The 25,831-nt window shown below is 36.4% G+C and overlaps 1 protein-coding gene across 1 annotated transcript in view; it reads right to left on the reverse strand.

Moving 5' to 3' along the window:
- The window catches only part of LOC126088260 (spatacsin), a 388,646-nt gene that overhangs the window by 142,166 nt on the left and 220,649 nt on the right, over positions 1-25,831 (reverse strand). Inside the window, exons 21-27 of the mRNA XM_049906389.1 lie at positions 24,418-24,595; positions 24,116-24,333; positions 14,622-14,785; positions 9,818-9,953; positions 9,514-9,723; positions 5,334-5,502; positions 5,062-5,243 (exon numbers count right to left, since the gene is read on the reverse strand). Of these exons, the coding sequence (XP_049762346.1) occupies positions 5,062-5,243; positions 5,334-5,502; positions 9,514-9,723; positions 9,818-9,953; positions 14,622-14,785; positions 24,116-24,333; positions 24,418-24,595 (1,257 nt within the window). The remainder of the gene's footprint in view (positions 1-5,061; positions 5,244-5,333; positions 5,503-9,513; positions 9,724-9,817; positions 9,954-14,621; positions 14,786-24,115; positions 24,334-24,417; positions 24,596-25,831) is intronic.

Consider the following 25,831-nt stretch of genomic DNA (forward strand, 5'->3'; position numbering starts at 1 on the left):
GGAAAGACCTCTGAAACATGCAGAAACTGTTTCAAGAATTTAGGTATCTTAACTTTTTCATCGTTGTATATATACAAAACAATAATGTACATCACAAAAGGTAGTGAGGACTGGATTACAAATGCTAGTGTACACACCCACAATACAAGAAAGAAGAATGAAGTACGGAGCATACCCCACCGACTGGCAATGCTAGAAAAAGGACCCCAGTACTCTGGTATCAGACTACTAAGAAGTCTGCCCAAAAACCTGCAAGATAGTGTACTTCATAATGACTTTCCAAAGAAACATAAAGACTATCTCATTGAAAAAGAGTTTTACAGTGTTGCAGAATACTTATGCCATTAAATTTGTATATGTTGTTACTCATTATCAGTCATGTAAAAATGTAAGCTAAAGGTGTAGAAAAATAAGTGATAAAGAATGTTAATACTTTGACATGTCCTATATTACACGTACATTTACTGTACACAATGTAATCTTACAGGATCAAATAAAATTCAATTCAATTCAACCTCCCTTTCTTTCACTCTTTCTTCTACTTTCATGGTTTGTGTGCCCTCTATGATACCTTGGGCTGATTTTTCTGTCTTTAAATCCCCCCCCTCCCGGTGCTTTCCTCAGTTTAGCTGAAACTTGAGAGAGTTCTCATGCCTCCTTAGGTAACTGGTAAGCAGTGGTCTCCTAGTTAATGGACTGTTGTATGTTATTCTTCTTTCTAATCTCCTTTTCAAATGCCTTTGGGTTTTGTTTTGCTTTTTGCTTTTCTTTTAAATCAAGTTTTCTTTTCCTTTCGTATTCTCCCCTATAAACAGTATAATTTGCATGTGTCCTGTTTGTTCCTAATAAGCTGTGAGTCAATGGGCACAGAAAGGAAAAGTCCCAAAACATCTTCCACAGTCAAAAAACTGTTTAAAAATCTTTGAGTCCTCATTGCTTTGTCTTTTCCTAATGTGTGCTTCAAAATGGAATATCTTTTCTCTGCGTCCACATTTCCATGGGGCAATGTAAGAGACGCCTTAAAAGATTTTGAAATATTTGGATACTTTAAGTCTACAGGTGACGAGTCTCTTTTTGAGATCTGCTGCTACCAGTAATTGACAGTACCTTTGTCATCCAAAACCTGGGTCATCATCTTCAAACTGTAGAGCCTTCCACTTCCAATCATGTAATAAGTATCCTAGTACGATATCAAAAAGCATCATTTTTGCAGCCTTTAAAATGTCACTGCAGCTTCTGCTCTTTATTCTTCCTTTGGAATCAATAAACCTAAAACGTTTCAGTGGAACACTTGATATGCTGTCTTTTCCCTCAGATGTTTGTCAGCTGTGAAGTAATGTTTTAGGGCTTTCTTTAGAAACCCCGAACTATCACATTCTTATTGTTTACTAAGCTCTGCAGTTACTTGCCCACTAATAACTAGTTGGGAAAAAAGGAAGCAGACTATCCAATATCAAGAGTTCACTATGAGGAACTCCAGAAATATCGTCAATTTTTCTCACAACAGAAACGTTAAAAACACAAGCTGAAAAGGTCTGAAGTATGTTTTTCATTTCAGTATGCTTCTGGTTGTGTGAAATTACCAAATGATGTTCTGCTTTCATTAAAGTTTTTTTTTTAGGCATTCACAATGGCATTATAGGATTTGGACTGAACAGTAGCAGAATTTCGTTGCAAAGGTATATGCTCAAGAAGGTCACATTGAATACCAGCCCACTGTTCCAAAATCCTGTTTGTTGAAGATCCTAAAGCCAGCCAGATCGTGGTTGTATGCCTCAAAAACTTGTGATGTGAAATGTTAAACTTAGACTGAATTCCTTCAAACTCTTTCCAGTGAAAGGGCCAATGTCAAAATAATATTAAATATTAACCAGAAATTTGGATGGTTCTTCACCTGAACACTCCAAAGCCTTTACATAGGCATTAAGCATCATACAAATGTTCCAAGTTCTGATGTTTATAAGTTGTCTGTGTCAGGTCTACTGGACATCACTATCTAAAACCCTAAACACTTTTTTATTGGCATTAGCTCAGCATACAGATTTATTTAGGGACAAGTTGGCTTCTGAAAGAGCTTCACATAATTACTGATGCAATTTTTCATCCTCTGCTTTGCTGATAAACAAAGTTCTTAGGTGACACTTACCTTCTGACCAAAGTGTAATGGTTGTTTGTAATTACTTTTAGGGTTCAGTACCTTAATTGGAAAAAAGGAACCCTGGATCACTTTGTTGTCTGTCTGTCCAACTTTTTAAAACCCTTTTTGTCAGGAATGGGCAGACATACCAAGTTGAAATTTGTGTCACATACGAAGAGCTATATTCCCTTGATGGTGTAAAAATTTTAAACTTCTAAGTGAATCCAAACAAAAGCAAGAAGCAAGGTTTCACACTACAATAAAAAGATTTTTTTTTAATCAGATTGTCTGTCTGCCCATCCATCAGTTAAGATCCCTTTTTTCTCTGGAACTAGTATAACACATCAAGTTGAAAATTGTGTCACAAACTGAGTTTTATCGTACCTTGGTGACAACATAAACATTAGCTTCTGAGTCAATGAAGGCATCAAAAGATACGGCCATTTATATAAAATATTTTGACACTTGCAGAATCACTAATCAAAACCTACAGGATCTTTTCCTTTAGTCTAAAACCATGAACTTTTGGAAGAAGCAAGGTTTCACTGTGCATGCAAAGGGAAAAAAATCAGAAAACTACTAATTTGTAATTATATCACACAAAAAATGTTTCTTTTGTCATTTATTATCCAAATTAAAATATTCTCAAAATTATTGATACACCTGGGATCAATATCTTGCCAGTTCAATTATGATATCAGGCAAAAATTGTCAAGATTCTCAGTTCCCAGCATGTATTATCTGTTTATATATGCAATTAATTTTGTACGGAACCCTCAGTGCACAAGTCCTATTCGCACCTGGCCAATTTTTACTTGTCTCTAACATTGGTAGTCTCATCTTCTGACATATGTTCATGGAAAAAGTACCAGCTCATAATTTGTCAGATATCTCATTTTCTTAGACAAAAGTGAAAAATGTTAAGGAACACTATCAGGTATCACCATCTTAGAAACACTTAAATTATTATTTGATGAATCCACAGAGTAATTTGTAACCACTGATTTCAATATCCAAATCAATTCCGGAGTGATGGAACTATACTTGGTACTTAACATCCGTTTTGTTGGCACATGTACTGAATTTGATGGTTGTTTCTGACCTAAATGTGATTGATGAGTCTACACTTAACTTTGAAGTTACACTTATGTTTTGTTGAAAGTGAGAGATTAAAAACTGCCTGAAAGCTTGTTTGCCTCCAAATTAATACAGCAAGAACAAACACTGGAAAATAGTTCACTTTCACAAGCATTCCCCTTTCAAACTATCAGTCTTTTCCAGACTGTCTTATAGCAATTTGCATTTTCCCACCTCAAAAAGATTTTTTTCAAAATGGAACAGAATATGACAGAAGCTGTTTTATTACTACAACAAAATTAGAATCTAGAACAAAAATAGAAGCAGTTGTAATAGAGGAAAACTTGACACCAACGATAGTCATACAAAATATTTTAAAAAATGCTCAAAAAATCAAAAAGGAACAATCTAAATCATTTTTCAGAACCCATCATCATTGGATTATCTCAAAAAGTTAAATGAACAAACACAAATAAAGAAACATGGCAACAAAAGTAAATAGCTTTTTCTTCCTAAATGAGCAGTAACAGTTGCAAATGGAATAAAAATTCAAAAATGTGACAATGTTGAAATCAGGTGACTAAAGGAAAGTTAACTGACTCCTCACCCAGCTTCTTGCACCACTCTTCCTGCCTCATTCCCATGTGGGCATCCTCTCTCTCTCTCTCTCTCTCTCTCTCTCCCCCCCCCCCCCCCTTTCCAGTTCTTCCACTTTCTCTATTCTGTCCCTGTCCCCCTTCTCACCTTCACCTTCCTCTCCTTTCCTCCTCTCTCCTTCCTTCTCTCTACCTCTTATATTGTTCTGTCCTCCGAATTCCTTTCATCTTATTCTGTAGCTATTGCTTTTCCTTTATTTTACATGGTGTTGCAATTCTCAGTGACAGGCAGAATGGTTACCTGAGTGCATTAGTACTGTTCATGTTTAGTGTTGTTGGAAGACATATTAGAGTAGACAAAGGGCATGAACAGCATGCTCACTGAGATGTTTTGTACCCATGTGAGACAGCATTACTAGCACCTGACAGAGTTTGAAAACAGCTTCACTGAAGGTCTGCATTTGGCCTTCAGGTTGAATCATGTAGTATCTACATGTGTGGGGAATTTAGATGTGACAATGGCCCAAAGTGGTGCTTTACTACCCTGGACACTGCCAGGTTCTTTGTACATTTCATTTGATTTTGTAATCACTGAAATAACATCACATATCATCTCAACCCCCAAAGTTACATTATGATTTCTCACGCTCTTCTAGGTCCTTCACTCTTTTTGTCAGGCAGTGTGTAGAGGTGTAAATCCAAACTTCTGACTTTTAACATGCTGCAGTTTCAATAGTTTTTGGTAAACTATGCAACTAAAACTGCTGCTATTGCATGTGCAAATTAGGTTCTCACATGCAGAATCAAATCTGGTTCTTAGAAGGTTATTAGGTTCAGGTACATATCTATCAAAAAGGGCATATAAACACTTGAGATGATGCTTACAGTGATGGGGACTGAAGTTACTGCAAAATTAAATACCTTTTCTTTTGGGACTGACAGAGAGATAGTCCAATCATAAATGAATTATTCAGAAAGTCAGGCCTTATGTAAATTCTGGCAACATATCTATGAGAACTAAAGAACAGAATTAAAATGATGGTTTGGCTTTGTGTTTTGCAAGACAGACTACTCTGTTGCCTTGTTTCTGTGCAACATCATGTCTTCATTTTATTCCATCTTTCAAAACAGAAATCTCTTACACTCACTCTGGACAAGTACAACATTTTATCTGAGGAAATGCAAAGTAAAATTAAATTGGTGACCAGAGAAAATACCTTAATGGACTCTCAAAATATTAATGTTTATTACCTTATAAGCCAGCCCCAAATTTACAGAGACTCGATAGTACGCAATTATTCTTGAAGCGAGATGTTTCCCATGTTCTATACAGTCGGCAAGCTTCTCAAGGAGACAGAGTGTGTCCTGATATTCTTTCTGTGAATCATCTGCTTGGTCAGTACTTATGCTGTAGTTAAGAAGACTATATGAGGCTAAAAAAAACAAAAAGGAATAGTTATATATGTACATAGATGTCTGTAACATTAGCAAATGAGCAAACTTTTAACCAGCAACATGATTACCTGATGACATAGAAGAAAGTCGTTTTGACCTCACTGATTTTTTCTTGTATCCTCCTGTTATGTTTCTAGGTTGCTCTGGATTCAACAAAGCCCTATATTCTGTTGGAAGCTGATATGGTGTTAACTGACCTTCAGCTAAATCCATGCACATTAGAATAAGTTGCAAGTCCTGTGGAGAAACAAGAACCTATATCAATTTTGTAGTCGAGCAAAAATGCTAAGAAATAAATCAGCAGATAGAACATATATCTTAGCAGAAATTATGTCAGTATAAGGATTATAATGAAGATAGGTGACATCACTCTTCTGGCAACACAGCTAACTGTGTGTTTTCTATTTGAGCACCTATAGAGAGTGTTTAACAAAAAGTGTCATATATTATACAGAGGATATTACTTGTCAAAAAAATCATATATACATACATGCAGAAAGCAAAAATATTCAGATATGGACAGAAACAAGGAAAACCCATTTTATTTTATGGGCAATTTCGGAGTTAGGTTTTTCTAATTTGAATTTTATTTTTTAAAAATTTTGTTGTTCTTTTATGACGACTTAATTCTTAAGAGTAATATGTTCTTTACTTTGCTTCTTCAGTGGTATTTTGAAAATGAAAAAATACTTATAAATTACATTACATTTACTGATGTCTCACATCAAATCTATCTATATCACTGAAAATAAAAAATCTATGACATCTGTGGAATGAAGGAAATGTCATATTTTGGAACATTTTTAAAAACCACTAAGTCAAAATATTTTTTGCATTATTGGTTATGTGAAATATTCAAGTCCCTAGATATGGGCCTGGACTTAACCCCCATCAGCAAAGACCCACTTTTTTAAACTCATTTACTCAATGAAATACCCCCTTCCCCCTTTTTTTATTCCTGATTTTCCTCTGCTCCTTTTCCTCTTTTCTCTTACATTGTAATTGCTCTGTTCATTTTATTTTAATTTCTCTTTTCTTCTCCTTAAACTCTCTTTACTTCTCACTCTGTTAATCTACCATCTATGGCACAGTGCTTACCCATGTGTGATGTTTGATCTCCTCCTTTTCTGATGGCTTCCCCTTCATTGTTGGCTCCCTTCACCCTCACAACAGGTGGGTCCCTCACATCTACAGGTCTGAGTGAGCTACTCATCATTTATAACACACCCAAACCTACTCTTGTTTCCTCCCTGAGAAAGGAACTCATATTTACGAAAGCTAGGATAGCTTCTTTTACATGCGGCAATAGGCAGCAATTAGAATTTCACCTCCTACAGGTAATTTTTTTTTTATCCTTCCCATTTTGTGATTTGCTTTGTCTTTTCTTTTTTTAGAAATTTTTGTGGTAAATACTTTGTTGACGTCTGATGCAGGTATTTTATTATTGTCAGACTCACTCTTTTGCATTCAGTCATAACATTCTCAATAAATGTCAGGGCCAATCAATGGATATACTATTTGATTCCTCATTAATCACTTTCTTATATCTCTAAGCAATAAAATGATACAAGTCATAATCCTATGTCATCTGTCCATGGCTTTCAACAACGCAGATCACGCAATTATTCTAAAGAATAGTGGGATTAAGTCATATCTAACAGATAGGAAATGAGACAACAATTACTGGAGGTAATGGGATTCCAGCATCACCTGAGTGAGGGTAGGGTAATTATTGTAATTCCACAAGACTCAGTACTGGGTCCGTGTTTCTTAAATTCATAACTGATGACCTATTTTGTTCCACTGCAATGTGTAAGTTCCATTCTTTGCAGATTATTCATCTCACCCTGTTGGTAAAATGGCAGAAAGTATCTGGAAACGTAAGTGAACAGTGCCTTTATTGATATCCACAACTGATTTAGCTGTAATGGACTTGCTCTTAATATCACAAAATCCAGTGTGTAAGGTTGTACATAACACAAAAGGAACAAGAGGACACAAATGTAACATGTATGGGACAACAAATACAACAATTAGTCTCCTCCAACTTCTTCAATCTACACACTGATGTCATATTACATTGGTCCTACCATATTCCAGACACGGAAAAAATGGTATAATTCACCATTTTTCCTTTAAGCATAATTGCATCAACTACATGTAATGATGGGATCAGAGCTGCTTACTTCAGATACCGCCATTAATTGTTTGTGGCACCACCTTTTTTGATAATTAGCCTTTTGAAAAAAAAAAAAAAAATAAAATCTTTGTTTTTATGCATTATGAGTGCTGTCCATCCAAGATGTTCTTGTCGGATTCTGTACCAGAAACAACAGTTTCACACTGATTTCACTGTGCACCTTCTCTCTCACACTGCTTTTATATATCGGACAGCAATGCAGACAGCAACACAGTGTCTGCTGTGTTACACTATGAGTGGTGCCTTGCATGACCAGTTTATTATGCCTCTGAGGAGAATGGTCACATGGGCCAATCCAATCATTTCTAGGTCATATTAAGATGCCGCACATAGCAAACACAGGAGTAGAGAGCTATTGTATGATATACAAAGTGTAACTACTTTTTCTGGGAGATCTCCTATGATGACTTCGGCTGGGGACTTGAGTTGTGCTTGATGTTTGATCCGGCTGGACTTACTACTCTGATTATTATCAATAACTGCATAAAAATGATTCTGTACAACATTGATAATAATTGTGTAATATTTCATTCAAAACAGACATTCAGTGGTAATATGTAACAGTGACAACAAGGAATTTCAAACTGTCCATGGTACATCATGGGCAAAGCCTTGCTTGAAACTCTCAAGCAAACTCAACAACAGATTCAATCCCTGGAGATATGGCAGTATTTGCTTCACAGTAAAGGAGAAATTTGAGAATTCCTTAATGTCAGCAATCTTGTCCTTTCTTCTTCTTCTTCTTCTTCTTCTTCTTCCTCCTCCTCTTCTTCCTATGCCATGTCTTACGGGGTTAGCAGGTTAATCTGGATTTGGTAGTATTAGTGGTAGGAGGCGGCCAGATGCCCTTTCTGTTGCCATCCCTTTCTCATTGGCACAGAATTTGATTACCACATCCTTCTTGCTTTCATTGCTATCCCATAGGAAACTATGTGAAAGTTTCCTTAATATTTGTCAGTCTTATAACTGAGATAGCATGCTGGTATCAGCCCTGTATTCACCTTGTCCGATGTGGGAAACTCTCCAAAAACCACTTCAGGGCAGCCAGAACATAAATCCTTGTCATTAAAGCGCTGGATGGAATTGATCTGGAACCAGCACCCTACCTAGAATCCACAAGTGTGGCTATCTGGGTGTGTAATGTCATCAGTTTTATGCACAGTCATTAATCAGGGACTGTGTCATTTACCTGGCACCAGATAGAGAGAGACAGCAGACTTCAAAATGACAAGATCTCTCTTCAGAATGAGTGTTGCAAAATGAAGAGCATTTTTTCAAAAGGTGATAAATGTAAAAACATAAATTTTTGAGGAAATGCATATTTTAAAATATAATGAGGAAAAAGACAATTTATAATTTACACTCCTTTTGTAAGCATGATTATGATTGTGTGTTTGACCTTTCATTGTTTATATCAGAGTAGAGGGACAAAGTTTCCCAGATTTTTCAAAAGTCAATAAATGCAAAAATGTAACTTAAAAGTTTCATTAATATACAAATTCAAAGTGATTTTTTTCTGTTTCTTTTTTATCTTTAACACTTATTAAAAAGGAAGCTACCCTATTGTTAATTTTGATTAGAGATACAATAATGTACAACAATATAACCATTTGTATTGTATTTTTCCATAAATGTTTGATAAGTAGAAGTACAAAACAATGTCAACACTACATTTCATGATCACAATACAAAGTCAAAATAATTGCACAGCAACCAAACAAATTTCACTCTTGTACGCAAAGGAGTTAATTACTTAGCCAGAGCTTTCTTTTATTGTGTGATAAAGAAAACATTTTACCATGAGGAAATCTGTGTTCACTTCTGCAGCTATGGCTTGTCCTTCACTAGTTATCTACAACCATTGCTTTCAGAAGCTCAAGAAACAGTTTCACTTTTATGCTTTATATGTAGTTTTATGACAGTCATTACAAGTGTACAATCATCTGACTTATAGCAATATATTATATTATTCCTGTAAGTTCTGGGAACTTGACATGCTATCAACAATGAGGTTGTTTCAGTTATCTATTAATTACATAAAATGCTACCTGATTTTTATGTTTGAAAAACTTCTGCAGCCTGCAACAGGAAATTATGTCACCCTGGTCTAGCAATTTTCCTATAACAGAATCAAGTTTCAGTATTTCCTCAGTTATTTCTAAAGTTTTTGATTGCTGAATTTTGTCAACTCCTGATAAATCCAGCAACTGTGTTTTTAAATAGCAGAGCTTCTGAGTAACGTTACTCTCAGGGACTGTCTGAAAAATGAAAATCACATTGTGTTGACTGTCAGGTATTTCAAATGCATAAAAATTGGAATGAAACAAAAATTATAACTAAGAAGATTGTAACCTGTGAGTTTGTATCTAAATGAATCCAGCACAGCCACATTTCAAATTCAACTTCATCTTCAATTTGTCGATCCAAGATGCCATTGCTTAGTCTCGCTTTCTGGTACCATATTAATGACAAGTGCAGGATGCAGTATCTGAAACACGTTTGGTGCATATTGTGAGATTTTTAATCATCTTCTGCATTTAGAATAACACTTTGTATTTGCCTTAGTACTCACTGAAATTTCAGTGACGCACGTGGCAGAAGATAAAAAAAAAGGTACAAAAAGGATAAACATTGAACAAACATTATGTATCATAAATAACTCAACTGTAGTCTCAGGATACAGCCTTTGACTAGGAATAAAAATGTCCAATCCAGCCATTGTTTAAATTTTGAATAAAACTCATCAGTAATGGTGGCCAAAGAGTTACGGTATGAGAAGGCACCTTTGTTCTGACAAGAACCTTGTCAAAGAGGGTGAAGGAACAGACTGAGTTTCACAGCACTCTCTTGCCCTCGGTGTAGAAAATGCCCTAAACGGTGAGAGAATCAGCAGTTATCAACAGCATGAGGTTGCAGAAGGCAATAGAAACCACTGTATCAAGGAAATGTATGCAGTTCCTCAGGACACACTGCCTGTAACTGAAAAAGTAGGACGACAATCCTTTCATTGTCAAAAGATTTCAGATCAGTCCCCTATATAAATCCCTCAGTAATTAAATAAATAGGAAGTGCAGAGAAGCAAAAGTGAAATGGTTACAGAAAAATGTAAAGAAATCCAAAAGGAAATGGTCACTGGAAGGACTGATTCAGCAAATGGTAAAGTCAAAACAGCCTTCAGCAAAACAAAATACAATGGCATTCATATTAAGAGCATAATGGGCATTCCACTGTTAGTCATTGAGGAGAAATTGAAAAGGTGGAAGAGTACAATGAAGGATTTTGCAAGGGGGAGGTCTTGTCTAACAATGTGGTAGGAGAAGGAACGGGAGTTGGTAAAGAAAATGTAGGAGTACAGTGTCAGAGTCACAGTTTAATAGAATTTGGATGACTCGTGATCAAATGAGGCAGAAGGGATAGATAACACTCCTTCTAATTTGTAAAATGATTGGCAGAAGTAGCAACCAAATGAGTACTCAAGTTGGTTTGTTGAATCTGCGAGACTGGGGATACACCATCAGAATTTTGGAAAAGTATTATCCACACAATCCCAAAGATAATGAGGGCAGACAAATGTGAGAACTATCACACAATCACAGTTGTTGGATGACAGTTAGTTTGTCGTTTCGAAAGGTAGGGATCTGAGAGAGGCAGTTTTCATTCTGTGACTGATAATGGAAGAAAGACTTACGAAAAATCAAGACATATTAATACGAAAAAGTGTTCGACAGTGTAAGATGGTGCATGATGTTCAAAATTCTGAGGCAAATAGGAGTAAAAATGAGCAATATACAAGTTGCACAAGAACCAAAAGAGAACAATAAGTATGGAAGACCAAGAATGAAGTGCTAAATTAAAAAGAGCATGAGACAGGCATGCAGTCTTTTACTCCCACTACTCAATCTACACATTGATAATGCAATGATAGAAATAAATGACAGGTTCAAGAATGAGATTAAAATTTAGCATGAAATGATAACAATAAGATTCACTGATAACACTGCTATCCTCAGTGATAATGAGGAAGATTTGGGGTCTTGCTGATCCATAAGGACAGAATAATGAGTACTCACTATACATAGGGAGTAAACGGAATAAAGACTGAAGTAATGAGGAGTAGCAGAAATGAGATTAGTGAAAAACTTAACATCAAATTTGGCAACCACAAAGTAGATGAAGTTACGGAATTCTGCTAGCTTGGAAGCAAAGTAACAAGAGACAAAATACAGAGGACAAAAAATGTAGGCTAGCACAGTCAAAGGGGACATTCTTCACCAAAAGAAGTCTACTTGTATTAAACACAGGATTTGAGAACGAAATTTCTGAAAATGTACATTTGGAGCCCATTGTACTGTAGTGAATCATGGGCTGGAGAAAACTGGAAAACAAGAGAACTGAAGTGTTTGAGATGTAGTAATATAAAAGGATGTTGAACATTAGATGGACTGATACAAGGTTGTCCAAAGAATAGACAACGGGAAAAGGTAGACATGGAAAATACTGAAAAGAACAAGGGACAGGATAATAAAACAGGTTAACACACTTGGGGATTACCTCCATGGCACAAGAGAGAGCTGTAAAGGGTAAAATCTGTAGAGGAAGAAAGTGACTGGAATACATCCCACAAATAATTGAGCATGTAGGGGTGCAAGTGATACTCTGAGATGTAGAGTTTAGCACAAGAAAGGAATTTGTGGCATGCTATATCAAACCAGTCAGAAGATTGATGACCCATATACATCATAAATAGAACATGCTGATTATTAAAATGATAGCAATAATGTCTACTTACTAGATTATAGGATGTCCCCAGAGAGACAGACAGAAAGTGGAACAAGCATAAGCTTTACAAATCTGGTAGTACATCGCCCACAGAAAAGACAGGAAAATTTAGCTGCATAAAGGTATTGGGGAAGAAAATAACAAAAAGAAGGAAAGTTAAAGTTCAATATCCCGTCAGCAGAACAGTCATTAGAGACAGAACCCCAAGTTCGAGTTACTTAAGGATGGGGAAGGAAATTGGCTGTCCCTTTTTCAAAGGAGCCATCCCAGTTTATGCCTGGAGCGAGTTAAGGAAAACAGGGAAAACCTAAACTTGGGTGGCTGGACAGAGATTTAAACAGTTCTCTTCCCAAATGCAAGTCTGGTGTGCTAACCGATGCATCACCTCCGGGGACTAAGAGAAATTACTTGCTATACAGGCATACATACATACATATATACATGCATACACAGCAGTGTGAGCCCACACAACTAGCCACATGCGTGCGCACCCACCCAACCCACCCACACACACACACACACACACACACACACACACACACACACACACACACACACACACACACATTAAAATATGTAGTTCAACAGAAAGAGAAAAACGCAGAGGAGGAACAAAAGGATCTTAGCATACAAGTGTTGGACAGAAGAAATGATTGCATTAAACCTTTTACCACCAACATCACAAGACATGTTATACAACATAGAAGCAAAAATTTGGTCATTAGTTGTATTATTAGACTCCTTTGTACATTTTTTTTCCCCAATTGATTGCATTTTGTAGATCTGTCATGAAGATATACACTGCATTATACCTTGCTTCCTAAGCACTTCCTAGATAACTGGTGGGGACATAATTCCCATCATACGAGGGTTGAAACTTTAAGAGTGGCAACTATTTATTTACAGCTTGTATAAAATAGATATTTGTTTCAAAGTTTGACTGACCTTCAAAGTAGCCACCAGCATTGTGTATAGCCCGTTGCCAGCGATGTGGAAGTTGTGGAATACTCTTGGCAGTGTCAGTTGTGTTGACAGTTCGAGCAGAGCGGTCTATTGCCCAACGAATTTGTAGCAGTTCTGAAGCGAACACCTTGGAGTGTTTCCTTCAGTTTAGAAATCAAGTTGAACTTATGAGGGTTTAAGTCAGGGGAATGCAGTAGGTGTTATAGCACTTAGCAGCCTGATCAGTCAAACAAAACAGCTTGCACTGTACGCGCTTGAGCACTGTCCTGCAAATTGATGGTCAGGTCCTGCAGAAAGTGTCATCACTTCTGTCTCTAAGCTGGTCGGCACGCAGACAGAAGTAATGAAAATTTCTGCAGGACCTGACCACCATTTTTTAGGCCAATGCTTAATCATGTAAAGTGCAAGCTGTTAATGATTTGTTTGACTGATGGGGCTACTAAGTGCTATACCACCTACTGCACTCCCCTGAGTCCAATTCGATTTCTAAACTGAAGGAAACACTTCACGGCATTCGCTTCAGAACTGCTACAAATTCATCGCGCAATAGACCCTGCCACTTGTACTGTCAACATAACTGGCACTGCTAAGAGTATCTTACACCTTCCACATCACTGGCAATGGGTTATACACAATGCTTCTGACTACTTTGAAGGTCAGTAAAACTTTGAAACACGTATCTATTTTGTACAAGCTGTAAATAAATAGTTGCCACTATTAAAGTTCCAACCCTAGTATAAGCGTCACTGCTGACTTCATCAACAGACTTGAGTCACATCAAGTGAGCAACTTGGACATTTTTGTCAGTTTTGGCGTGGTCTTACATCTTACAAGGGTTCCACACACAAAGTCATTGATTCTGATCCACAATAAATTTCAGGTGAGCATCACTGTTTTGTTTCCAAATACTCTTTCCTCAACTTTGCCTGTATTTAACAGCGAACTTTTTGAAAAGAATGAGGAATCACCATATGTAAGCTCTCTCTCTTCATCAGTGGGAACCTATCTTTATCTATAGAGTTTAAGGAGAGAGCATTGACATCAGTAGCCCCTCTATCAACCATTTAGTCTGCAACAGCTTGCAACATATGGATGAAGCTGTAAATATAGATGTTGCCCAGCTGAGATATAGTTTTAGGAAATTAACCCTGACTGGCAGTATTCTCAAAATTTTATCACGTACAACAGGAAAACATTAACCAGTTTTTTGCATCTACTTTCTCATTTTCTTTTTATTAATCTTTATAGAAATGAGTATGACAGATATGATGTCCATGAATTCACTGCCATATCCTTTACAAACAGGAAAATTGTTATTTGTGCATCTCGCTGAAATGTTTGCAAGTTGCAGTTTTCATAAGCATACTGATTGCATTATTACATCACATCTGATACAATATGACAACAGGCTTACCTCTCTGTGAGTGTTTTTGCAGCTTGCGAACATTTGCGAAAGAACTCTGCGACTAGTGCTGCATTTACATGTTCATCTGAAAATATGTTGTGCCATTTTTTCCAGAAATCTTCTACATCTTCAATATTTTCAGATTGGTTTAATGCAGTATAATCATACAAACACTGAAAAATTAAATGGAGTTGAAGTTTGTATACTAAACATTACCAAAAATTTATAATCATTTCCTTTGTTTCAAAAAAGAATTTCTTCCGTTACCTGAACTTTCGCTAATGAGTGAGAAAATGAGACGATAAGACTGGTACCAGAACATAAATCTCTTAATTATTGATTTAATAACACACAGAAAAATAAAGTAAATTTTTGTTCTATTATCTTATACTACTGTTTATATAATATGATAATTCAGTAGACACATTAAATGTGAAATACAGGAAATAAGTAAATTTGTGATGAGCTAGAATTTTTTTGTCATTTCATGTTCTTCATGAAATTATCTTCAAAGCACATATTATAACTGTAAAAATCTTTTGTACAAGAACACTTTAATGTGTTTACTGAAAATTAAGTATTTTTATTTCATTAAGGAAATTTTCATTAACTTTGCAAACATCACATGCAAACACAAAAGTAACGAGATAATAAGTTTTGTTGGGAATAAGAGCATTAGTCAATTATTTGCATGATTAAAATTGGGTTTTGTTAAGTAACAACAGAAATCTTATTACAAAATTATTTTTATTAAAATGTGTAAATGACAGATTTTGGGAAAAACTGTGGCTGTCTGGATATTAATACACAAATTATAACAGATTGGTATAATTTTTAACATTAATAATAAAAATAATTTCATTTGACTCAATAGTCTTGTGCAAGTCTTTCAATTAAGATGTCCCTTTCTCACAGTTAATGAGAATAATAAAAATTCAGTAATTTTATGTTGGAAATTGTTGCACAGATATGACCTTAATCAAAATATTGTTATAAATGTGAAAATTCAAAATATTTAAACCAATGCAACATTTTTCATAGAGAAGTTACATTGTGTAGAATGCAAATGACTGTTAATGATTACTCTTAGAGAACAGTAGATTTGCACTGCTAAGTACAATAAGCTATTTAGTAGCTCTTCAATTAGTTATTTTCTTGCAGTAATTAAGTCTCTCATTAATCTCCAATTAATTTTGTTAACAAGTCTGTCCCTAGCACGCAGTCTGACAATTCAAGGCCTTCGCCTGCGACCACAGCTATCTGCATTACAGGCATGGTCTGCACATTGCCACTGTTCTGGCTCCTTAGGAGTGACCTCATTGACAGACACAGACAGGCATGGTGCATCAACCACGAGCTGGACTGTGTCCAAAACACAACTGTCTGTTTTGATGTGGAACTACAGCCAGCACCACAGAAACATGTTGCACTTGCTTTGTCATGAGAGGCATCAACCTCGAGACCAGTGGTGTGCGCATCCCAGACAATAGTGCCACAATCAGAAGCACCACTCTGTTACAATGATTCATGTGTTTTCCAAGAATTGACCAGATATCACTCTGTCAAGCATGTATTTATGAGAAGGGTCAGCCATTCTCTGGAAGTTTAATTTGCAGAGTCACTTCATGCAATTCCATAACAGAGCAAATGCCAGGATTTACAAAACATGGTTCTGGCAGCAGTTCGTTCTGAAAGATGCAGCACTGCAGCCACTATAAGCAGCCAGATTTCACCCTGCGAACTTTTCTCCCTCTGACTTGGCCTCCCACAGATTCGGTGCTCCAAGTTCAGTATTTTTGTTTGGAACTGAGACCATCAACTTTAATCAACTATACTACTGAAAAGACTCTGACACTTCCTGAACAGGTGTGCTAAATGAACGTACGATGTATTAGCCCTACTGTACACTAGTTCAGTGACTCCTGTCATTGTGATTCCTTCTGGGGAACTTATAATCTTTCAAACACTTTTTTGAACTGAGACTAAATAATCCTTATTGTTCATGAATCATTAATTTGTGGTTAAGCCCAGTCAGCACACTAAGTCAATGCAGAATGAGTTTGTTTGTATTTTTGCATTTTTGTGTGGAATGAAAATAATTGCTAACTGACTATAACCAGGGAAATCAGTTATTGAGTATGTGCTACCATGAAGTACACATCAATTTTAGCAATGAAGGTTTCTTTTAAGGGTCATTTTGCCATACATGTTCCAGTGTGCTAAGCAAGTTTTCTTGTTCCACCATGGCAATGTAGAAACAAGATGAGCTGTACAGTTCATGATGACACATGACAATATGCTTTTCTCTTAAACCACTCTGTTGCCCACACCTGTCAAGTTCTTCTATGCCTTAACCCTGATGTAAGTACACATACCTAAACTTATGTTCAGCTAAAATTCCAACTTAATGCCAATTGTTCTTCACACTACTATTTGTATTTTTGCACACATGCATGCCCTACACTTACTGAAGTGTCGTCAATGACACAGCAGGACTCTCTACCAGTCCTCAGTGCTACCACGCACCATTAAATTCTAAGTTGTCCTCCATGATGCAACAGGGCTCCATGCTGGTCCTGCCTCTTCAAATTCTTAGTGCCCCACACCACATGCTCCACCATCCCTGATGTCAGCTGTGATATTCCTGGACTCCCAGCCCACCACTGCCCATTGTGTGGTGGAAGCCCACAGCATTCCAGCTGCCACAGAACTGACTCATGTCCTCCAATCACAACATATTTACTACCATTCATTTTAAGGCACTTTTGGATGATTAGACACCTCTGGGTACTACAGTCATGCATGACCAAGTAAGCAAGCACAAAATGAGAGGTGCACTGAGCACAGCATAACTGGATAGGCTGCCTCCACCACTAATCATGCCCAAGCACAGAAGCCATGATCACATTCTAAGTAATGTTTGATTCAGTGTTTGCGTGTAGCCCTACAGTATGAGGAAGCCAGCACACTAAGAAGTAAGATTGAAACCAACATGTATACACTGAACAAAAGGGAGGGTATAAGAAATGATGTATGGAATAAATATCTATTGGCTGTAGACAAAATTATAAAGTCTACTGGATACACGTACTGTATAAACTGCTCTACACTATCGTGTTTTGGCTTGGGAAGGACTTGCTTAAAGAAACATAGTTGTAACAAATTTTACACTGACACAGCTTCTTCAGGGATAGTGGCAGTAACAGAAACCAGTATAACAGCAAAGTAACTTGCAATGTGTGCTGAAAACATGAGATCTTTTAATATTGTTTCTCGTGAAGGTTTCACAAAAGTAGGCCAAGAATGACTAGTTCTAGGTGCACAATATGGAGAAGTCAGCATCTGAGATGGCATGACACATTTCTTTACTGTAAGTAGAAATATCAAAGAACACGCTGATGCAATTTGAAACAACATAATGCCTTTTACTATTGAAGTTATTAATAAAGCATGTGATGCAACAGTTAATAAGTGGATTGGTTTGCATAACCCCTTATGGCACATTACATAAACACAGATTTGTCTGTTGTGAATAATGATTTATTTTCAACCAAATTTGTCACATAAAGAAGACATAAGTAAATATTATGAAAGAAACAGAAGAAAAGCTGGATGATTGGGACATTTCACCTGACATGTTGCATAATTTTGTTTTTGTCACTGGCAAAGGTACCAATACAAAAATAGGCTTGGAAAATCAAAAAAAGGGTTCTTTGTGCTACTCATTGTGTAAGCACAGTATTCAGCCAAATTTTTGTTGAGGACAGCACCTTGTTAAATCATGCCCCGCACATCGCAGAGAAACTAAATACTGCAGAACTGTATGGTACATGAAGTGGCATCTCCTCATATTTGAAGCAAAAAGTGTGTACATGCTGGAACAGCTTTTATTATACTAGAGTCTTTACACACTCAATATAATGAAGTTGCTGCTTTAGTATAGAAAACAATTGCTGTTACTTATTATAGTGCTATGATAATTGAACTTTCAGAAAGGTGAATTAGAAGATGAAAAGGAACTTACAATCAAGTCAGTCAGTTCTTTGGTTTCACAAACTTCTACAAATTTGGACTGTCAATGACAATGAGTGCAAAGTGCAATTAGAAATATTGTTTCACTCTGACATCAGGAAAGGATAGATCTGTAATGAAATAGTGTTAATGATGTGTAATGATAGATACGTATTTTTAACAGGAGTTACAATGTATTAAAAACCAAACTCTGACTTTCCTATGTGAGGAGGTTACAATTACTTAGAAGCATAAAACTTCTGTGTTGTTTTGGCCATCTTTTTGTGATCTGAATATGCTTGATGCAAATGGAAAGAAGGAAACTCTTAGCAGTATGCAACAAATATGTGCAAGTTAAGCAGGTACAACATGCAACCATTACTCCAATCATTTTTGAATAGTTAGTGCATAGTCCCTTATAGCCAGATGGAAGTATTATAATTCATATAATAATCCATGAAAGTAAGGCACATGTTTTTTGGATATGACTTCATGATTTCCATATCAGTTCTGTATTACCACTCTCTCTTTTCCTTATTAACAGAGAGCCTTTAAGTGTAGTAGCATTGCCATGTAGAAAGAAGGATCTTTTCCCTGGATTTACACTTCAATGCACCCCAGTGATAATGACGACATCTTACAGTGGTGGAGCAGGCCAGACTCAGCTGCAGTCGTAAGACATATTTTATGTATTCCAAGCAACAAGTGCAACTAGTAAACAGTGCTTTAATAGCACTGGCGTGTTATTAACAAATCACCACAACCAATTAAATCCTGAACACATCAGTGAAATACTACTCCTTAAAAATAACTTCAGCTTTTATTCTCTTGCAAACAAGTGAAAAATGTAAAAGTTATGGCTATAAATATATAAAGTTCTTCACATGTTTTCTTTTCAAAGATACCTTTCTTCTAGAATTCAAGAGTAGTATTTAATTAAGAATGAACATTATTTCCTGTTAATGACAAGCAGAATAAATCCTCTGTTTGAAAATGGGTTTTATATTTTTTCTATGATTCTCCTGAAATAAAAAAAATGATTTTCCATGTGCAGTATGATGTGAAGACTGATCAGGCTCGGTTATTTGAATGCCCAGAGTGCAAACAACAGACAGGGAGTGAGTATGTGGGCGAGCAGAGCCATGTCAGACAGCATAAGAGGAGCCCCCCTACAGTGAGAACAATGAAGTGAAGAGGGAGGAGTCGGAGAGAGTAGGAGGTTAGAACTGATCAATTTTTACTTTTATGTATGTGTATTGACAGTATTTCCTACTTTCTTGCAATATTTATAATATGCAATTAATTGCACTTTGGAAAATTGAAGGATGAAGCCAAATTAGTTTAAACTGATACTGTAGCTGAGAAGTAGGAACTTACTCAATCCAAAGAATTTTAGGCCCTCAAATGTGCAGTACTTCCCTGTGTTCTTTAACATCATTTTCATATTTACCAGGAAATAAAAGCACTGTCAAGGTAAGAGCTATTCCGGTATTTATGAACACACACACACACACACACACACACACACACACACACACCTGCAAACCACCATAAAAAAGGAGTTCTATTGATTATAAACATTACGAAGAAGAGAGCAAATTCTGGGAGCATATAGTCTGTTAAGTAAAATCCTGGTCAAGTTAATCAATAGAAAAATGTATTTGATAACAAAGTAAAACAAATACATACACTGTATATGAACAAAATAAAAATGCAATTACAATTAATAATACATCCAGTCACCTGCAGCACCATGTGAGGCTTGCTTGAAACCACGTTTTCTGCATATTTACGTGGAAGAGACCTCCAAAAGCATTGAATTTGCATTGGCAGCTATTTCACAGTGAATTTTACTTTTGCACAATGCATGGGCTTCCCACAAAGAGGTTAATAACCATTTTTTCCACTTTTGGAGTCACTTTACTGATTGAGCCATGTTATTCAAAGTTATCCATGTCTTTAAGCAATTTATAGCAAGTTACCCACTTCTGTACAAGTTACTTTGATTTACCCATATATTTAGACACTGCAGCATTACTCATTTTTGTAACTTTCGGGTGGCTACAGAGCAGCCTCAAAATAGGAAGTGCAAGTTGCACTCATGTCTCTTCCCAAGTACCTCAGTCAAGGATTCAAAGTAAACTACTGATTATGGACACAGCATGAGGACAAAGGTTTCCTCTATTGAGCTATGAAAGAACTAAGCAATATCTTTTACCATCTGTTTATAATGTTGACCACGTTAACAGACTGTATATACAGTACAATATCAAGTGAATTGAAAGATTACCTACGTATTTTATACTGGCATGCTCATCAACAAGTTATCAGTCAGTTTACATGGCTGTCAGCTAGTACACTGGTAATACCCAATATACTGTCGATGAGCATGATCTGAACATAAGAGCTGGCCCACAAGCATCTGTTTCAATACTCAGGTGATTTGGGTGTTTAATCTTGACACCAGTATCTTGAAACCCTGGAAATTGGAACTGACACACCAACACATATCTCAGCCATCATCCACCAGGTCTTAATTTACATTAGGCTCTTCATCCTTGGTTTCTCCCCAAAAGTTTTTCCCCCTCTTTACTACACGTGTTCTCCATCATCACTATTCCTATGTTCCAATAACTGTGTTTGACTCCTTACTGATTTTTTACCTTAAATTTATCAGCAATCAACAAGTTATTAACACTAATATGGTGCATTTTTTATACTTTGGACACTAGAGCACTGTTATTTTGTAATCAGGACTGATACCATGTACTTCTCATTTATATCCTTATATGCCTGGTTTTGACCATATTAAACAGTCATCTTCACACCAATTCATCCTTTTTGAGCATTGTTTAGCATCACTGCATATTGATCTGAAGAAATGAATGATATAAAACCGATCATCTATGTCTACAGATATGACTGTTTCAGGAAATTTTTTTTAAAACAAATTTAGTAGAAATCATGGATGTCTCCTTATGATTACAGTGTTGTGAGAAAAGTCATGAAGCCATAAAATTGCTTGAGCATTTACCCACTGCCTTAGAACATAAGAAACAATGAAAATTAAAGAAAGAAATCAAATATGATTTAGAATTCATGTAAGAGTCTTAACAGGTAATACTGTAGCACATTTTCTTTCTTTCTGCAAAGACAGTGCTAGAATTAAGCTCAGTTGTCACAACAGTGCAATAAAATAGGCTTATAGAAAGCTATGTAGAGGGCCACAATGTAGCCACAGAAGCACTTGAAAGATAAATATATACAATGTCCTTCTGACACAAGAATGTGTTCAGCATCATAATAAACTGTTGTTCAATGAGTATAAGGAACAAGCATTAACTCAAACTAAACCAAATTATCAGCACTTTTGTGTGCAAGAATGTAGACTATCCAAATACAGATATTCTTTCCCAGAGCAAAGATAGTAAAGGAACAGGATTACATGGTTACATAAAGCACAGGTACTGAATAGCCCAAGCCAACTGGGATGAAAACTGGTGGATTGTTGAGAGTAGAAAATAAGAGAATACCCAAGCCAAATTTGAATGAGACTGAAACAATGAAATTTGTTAATAATCTCCTGAAGTACGTGTAATGAAAAGAATCGTTTCAACATAACAAGAATATCTTGCAATAATATTTTATGAGGATACACTGATCTGTAGACCACAAACACTTATGCTATGTATAAGTGAAAGTAGAAGATACGAGCATCAAATTTATTTCTTACAAGTTATACAAAGGTGATTCAAATGAAAATGTTAAAAGTGCTGTAATATTTTTAATTGTAACAATGATCAAAAAACTTATTGCCATTTTTTGTAGTAGTCTGCTTGGTGCTGATTGCACATATTCCACTGCCTAAGAAGTGCACAGATACCCTGATGAAAGAATTCTTTTGGTCATTTGTGTAGTCTGTCATGCACCATGGTTTTCACCTCTTTGTCACTTCTGAAAGCCTCCCCCCCCCCCCCCCCCCCCCCCCATTGCTTCTTTGAGTACACCAAACAGATGAAAGTCACTAGGAGTGAGGTCTGGTGAATAAGGAGAAATACCAGACGTTTAGATCTAATTTACTTAATAGTCTCAACTGCTTATGAGCCACATGGTCATGCTGTAGCAATACTCCTGTCAGAAGTCCTCATTGTTTACTACTGACTGCAGGGTGAAGTTGATTTTTCAGCATGTCAGAACATGAAGTACTTGCTACCGTCACTCTCCTATCCATGTAATGCTCCAAAATTACTCCCTTTCCATTCCAGAAGAGAATGAGCACGACTTTTCCTGCACACAGTTGCGTGTAAATTTTTTTATGTTTTGGCGATCAGCTGTGCCACCATTGTTTGCTCGACCATTTCTTTTCTGGTTCGCGACAGTGGACCAAAGTTTCATCGCCTGTAACAATTTTTCCCAGAAATGCATCACCTTTGATATGGAAACAATGCAAAAGTTCTTCACAGGCACCAACATGACAGTCTTTCACAATTCAGCAATCAACTGATATGGCAACCATCTTGCAGACATCTTACTGAAGTGCAGTACATTGTGAACAATATTCTGCAATGAACCAATACTAATCTTCAAACTTGTGGCAATTTTGTTCAGAGTAATGTGACTGTTTTCCTTTACAAGATCCTCCACTAATGCAATGTTCTCATCCATCACTACGCAGTGAGCCTGCCCTGTTCTTGGGGCAGTCTCCATGGCAGTTACACCACTTTTGAACTTCCTAGACCACCTAGCTTTCTGCAAAGACAAACACGAATCTCCGAACTCCACTGTCATTCTGTGATGAATCTCGATTTGTCTGACACCTTCACCACACAAAACATGCATCACCGATCACTGCTCAGTCACAGTGCATGTTGACAGCAGGGCAGCTATCTTGCTGTGGATGCTGCTGCCTTCTCCCACATGGCACCATCACTCTGCCACCTGTCGGTCATTTTCTGTACCTCCAAGAAACACTACTGCCACCTACCAACTCCACCACACAATTTTTGAAATTTTATGGAACTTTTAAGGTTTTCATTTGGATCAATCTTGTACCATAAAAGAGACAAACAAAAATTATTTCTACTCGATTATAGCAAAGGTATATATAAAACTATGAAGAGGCACATATAAAGTCGTATGACTACCCATCGTAGCAACATGTCAATGACAAATTCAAAAAGGCATATATCAGAAATAAAACGGTCTGAAAAAAAGATTTCAGAAAAAAGATAGCAGAAGAACAAACTAATGATGATTACACTAAAGCCAATGCTACTACAGCATAATGTAGTGAGCAGAAGATGAAAATGGTTCATTTTTTTTCCATTTGATGACCACCTGCATACAATGAGATCAATGTCAGTATAAACAAATAAACTTCATTTAGTAATATGGGTAAGATCAGTGAAAACATAAAATTTAGTACTTTTTATACTGTATTCTGCACACAGTGAAAAACAGTAATTGTAGAGCAGCAAAGTTCGTAAAATTACCTGAGCAATGAGAATGTCATCTTTTGGTATCCCTGTAATTGCTGCCAAATTTAGTGCTTTTTGGTGTGAGTTTTCTTGCAGAAGTTCACTTATGCAGCGCTGAATTTCTTGCTTGTGGTCATCAACATTTACTGAACAAAGGACTTCCAAATCTGGCCTGACATTACTATCTGCTAAGCACTGTACTACCTCCAGCAAATAATGAAAATCAGGCGCATCTGCACAAAAGGAAAAATTATGTTGTTTGAACAAATGAGATGAATAACGTCAACACAAATTTACATATCTACAAAACAACAAACCTGGTAAATTATCTGAAAATCCAGAATCACGTAACGTTCGTAGAAATTGCTGCTGACAGAATGTTGATGTAAAGCAGTTAACAGCGACAATAGCAATCAGGCGAATAGATATATATGACAGCCAATAACCATTTGTTAGGAATGCATCATCTGGTGTATCAATATCTTTGAGGGATGCCTGTAAGGATACATAAAAGTTATTGCAACCAAACAATGACAACAAATGTAGATCCATGTTGCTTTTTCATAAATGAAACGTCATTATTGTGCATATGGTATAATATGTAAGAACAGGACAATGTGGTTTTGTATGTATGCAGAGAAGGATCAAACAGCTTTCTATACCAAACTTTGACATGAATGCAATTACATGACAATCAGAAAATGAACTTTATTGCCTTGATTATATCAAGAGCTTGCAAAGATATTGGCTATGAAGTTCATTTTTTATGATTGTAAGGTATTGAAGCAGGATTTAACCACATGGAGATTCGTAAAAAATTTGAAAAAGTATTCTGGTGTTTGGACTCAAGCTTTACGCAGAGATCACACTTTGTTACAAAAATAAACTGATATGTGCCTAATACAAATGTGTCTCTCTCATACTTTCAAATATTAATCAAAGAATGAAACATGTCACTTTGAAATAATAACAGTAGATGTCAAATTACTTTGGTTTATTGTTCCTTTTGGACATAACACACTTCCTTAACAATGCCTACACTCATCCAGTTTCATTTAACAGTTATTTTTGTTTCACATTCACACTGAAGCAATCATTGCTACACTACATTTCCATGTTTATAAAACTCGTAATGATGGATCACAGAAGCCTTTTTATTTACATTCTACTATCAATGTTTCTCCAATTTAATTACTGATTCTCAAATGACACACTATATCAGCCATAAATCTATTAATACCCTATGTCTTTTCTTGAAATAACTGAATTACCGAAAGACTTTTATTCCACAAACTGATGTAACACTCTCTATTATTAATTCCACTTCCTACCAAATTCTGCACATTACTTATCCATGAAGTGGAAGTGTGTGACATCCTGTATGGAAGTTCAACATTGAGTCTTCTCAGCATTCCAAGAAAGTGCTTGATCACTAGCGCTGAGGTGCTGTTGTCACTATACATCAGGACAATGCTCCCTCATAGGAAAGGCACACTCAGCTCCAAAAGTTGCAGACGCCAGCAATAAGCAAGTAGCTACGTAAGGAGCAAGTTATTGATACATTATGACATCAAAGATAGCAGTACTCCTTATAAAGGTATTCAAACAATACTTTTTCAACATGTAAATTTTCACTACTAACTGTCATCAACCCCCTTCCCTGCTTCCACTGAACCACTATCCATGCCTTCTACTCCACCAATGCACCTACTACTCTTTTCCCCTTCTCTA

The sequence above is a fragment of the Schistocerca cancellata genome, chromosome 6, assembly GCF_023864275.1.
Source record: "Schistocerca cancellata isolate TAMUIC-IGC-003103 chromosome 6, iqSchCanc2.1, whole genome shotgun sequence".
In the NCBI taxonomy this organism is placed as follows: Eukaryota; Metazoa; Arthropoda; class Insecta; order Orthoptera; family Acrididae; genus Schistocerca; species Schistocerca cancellata.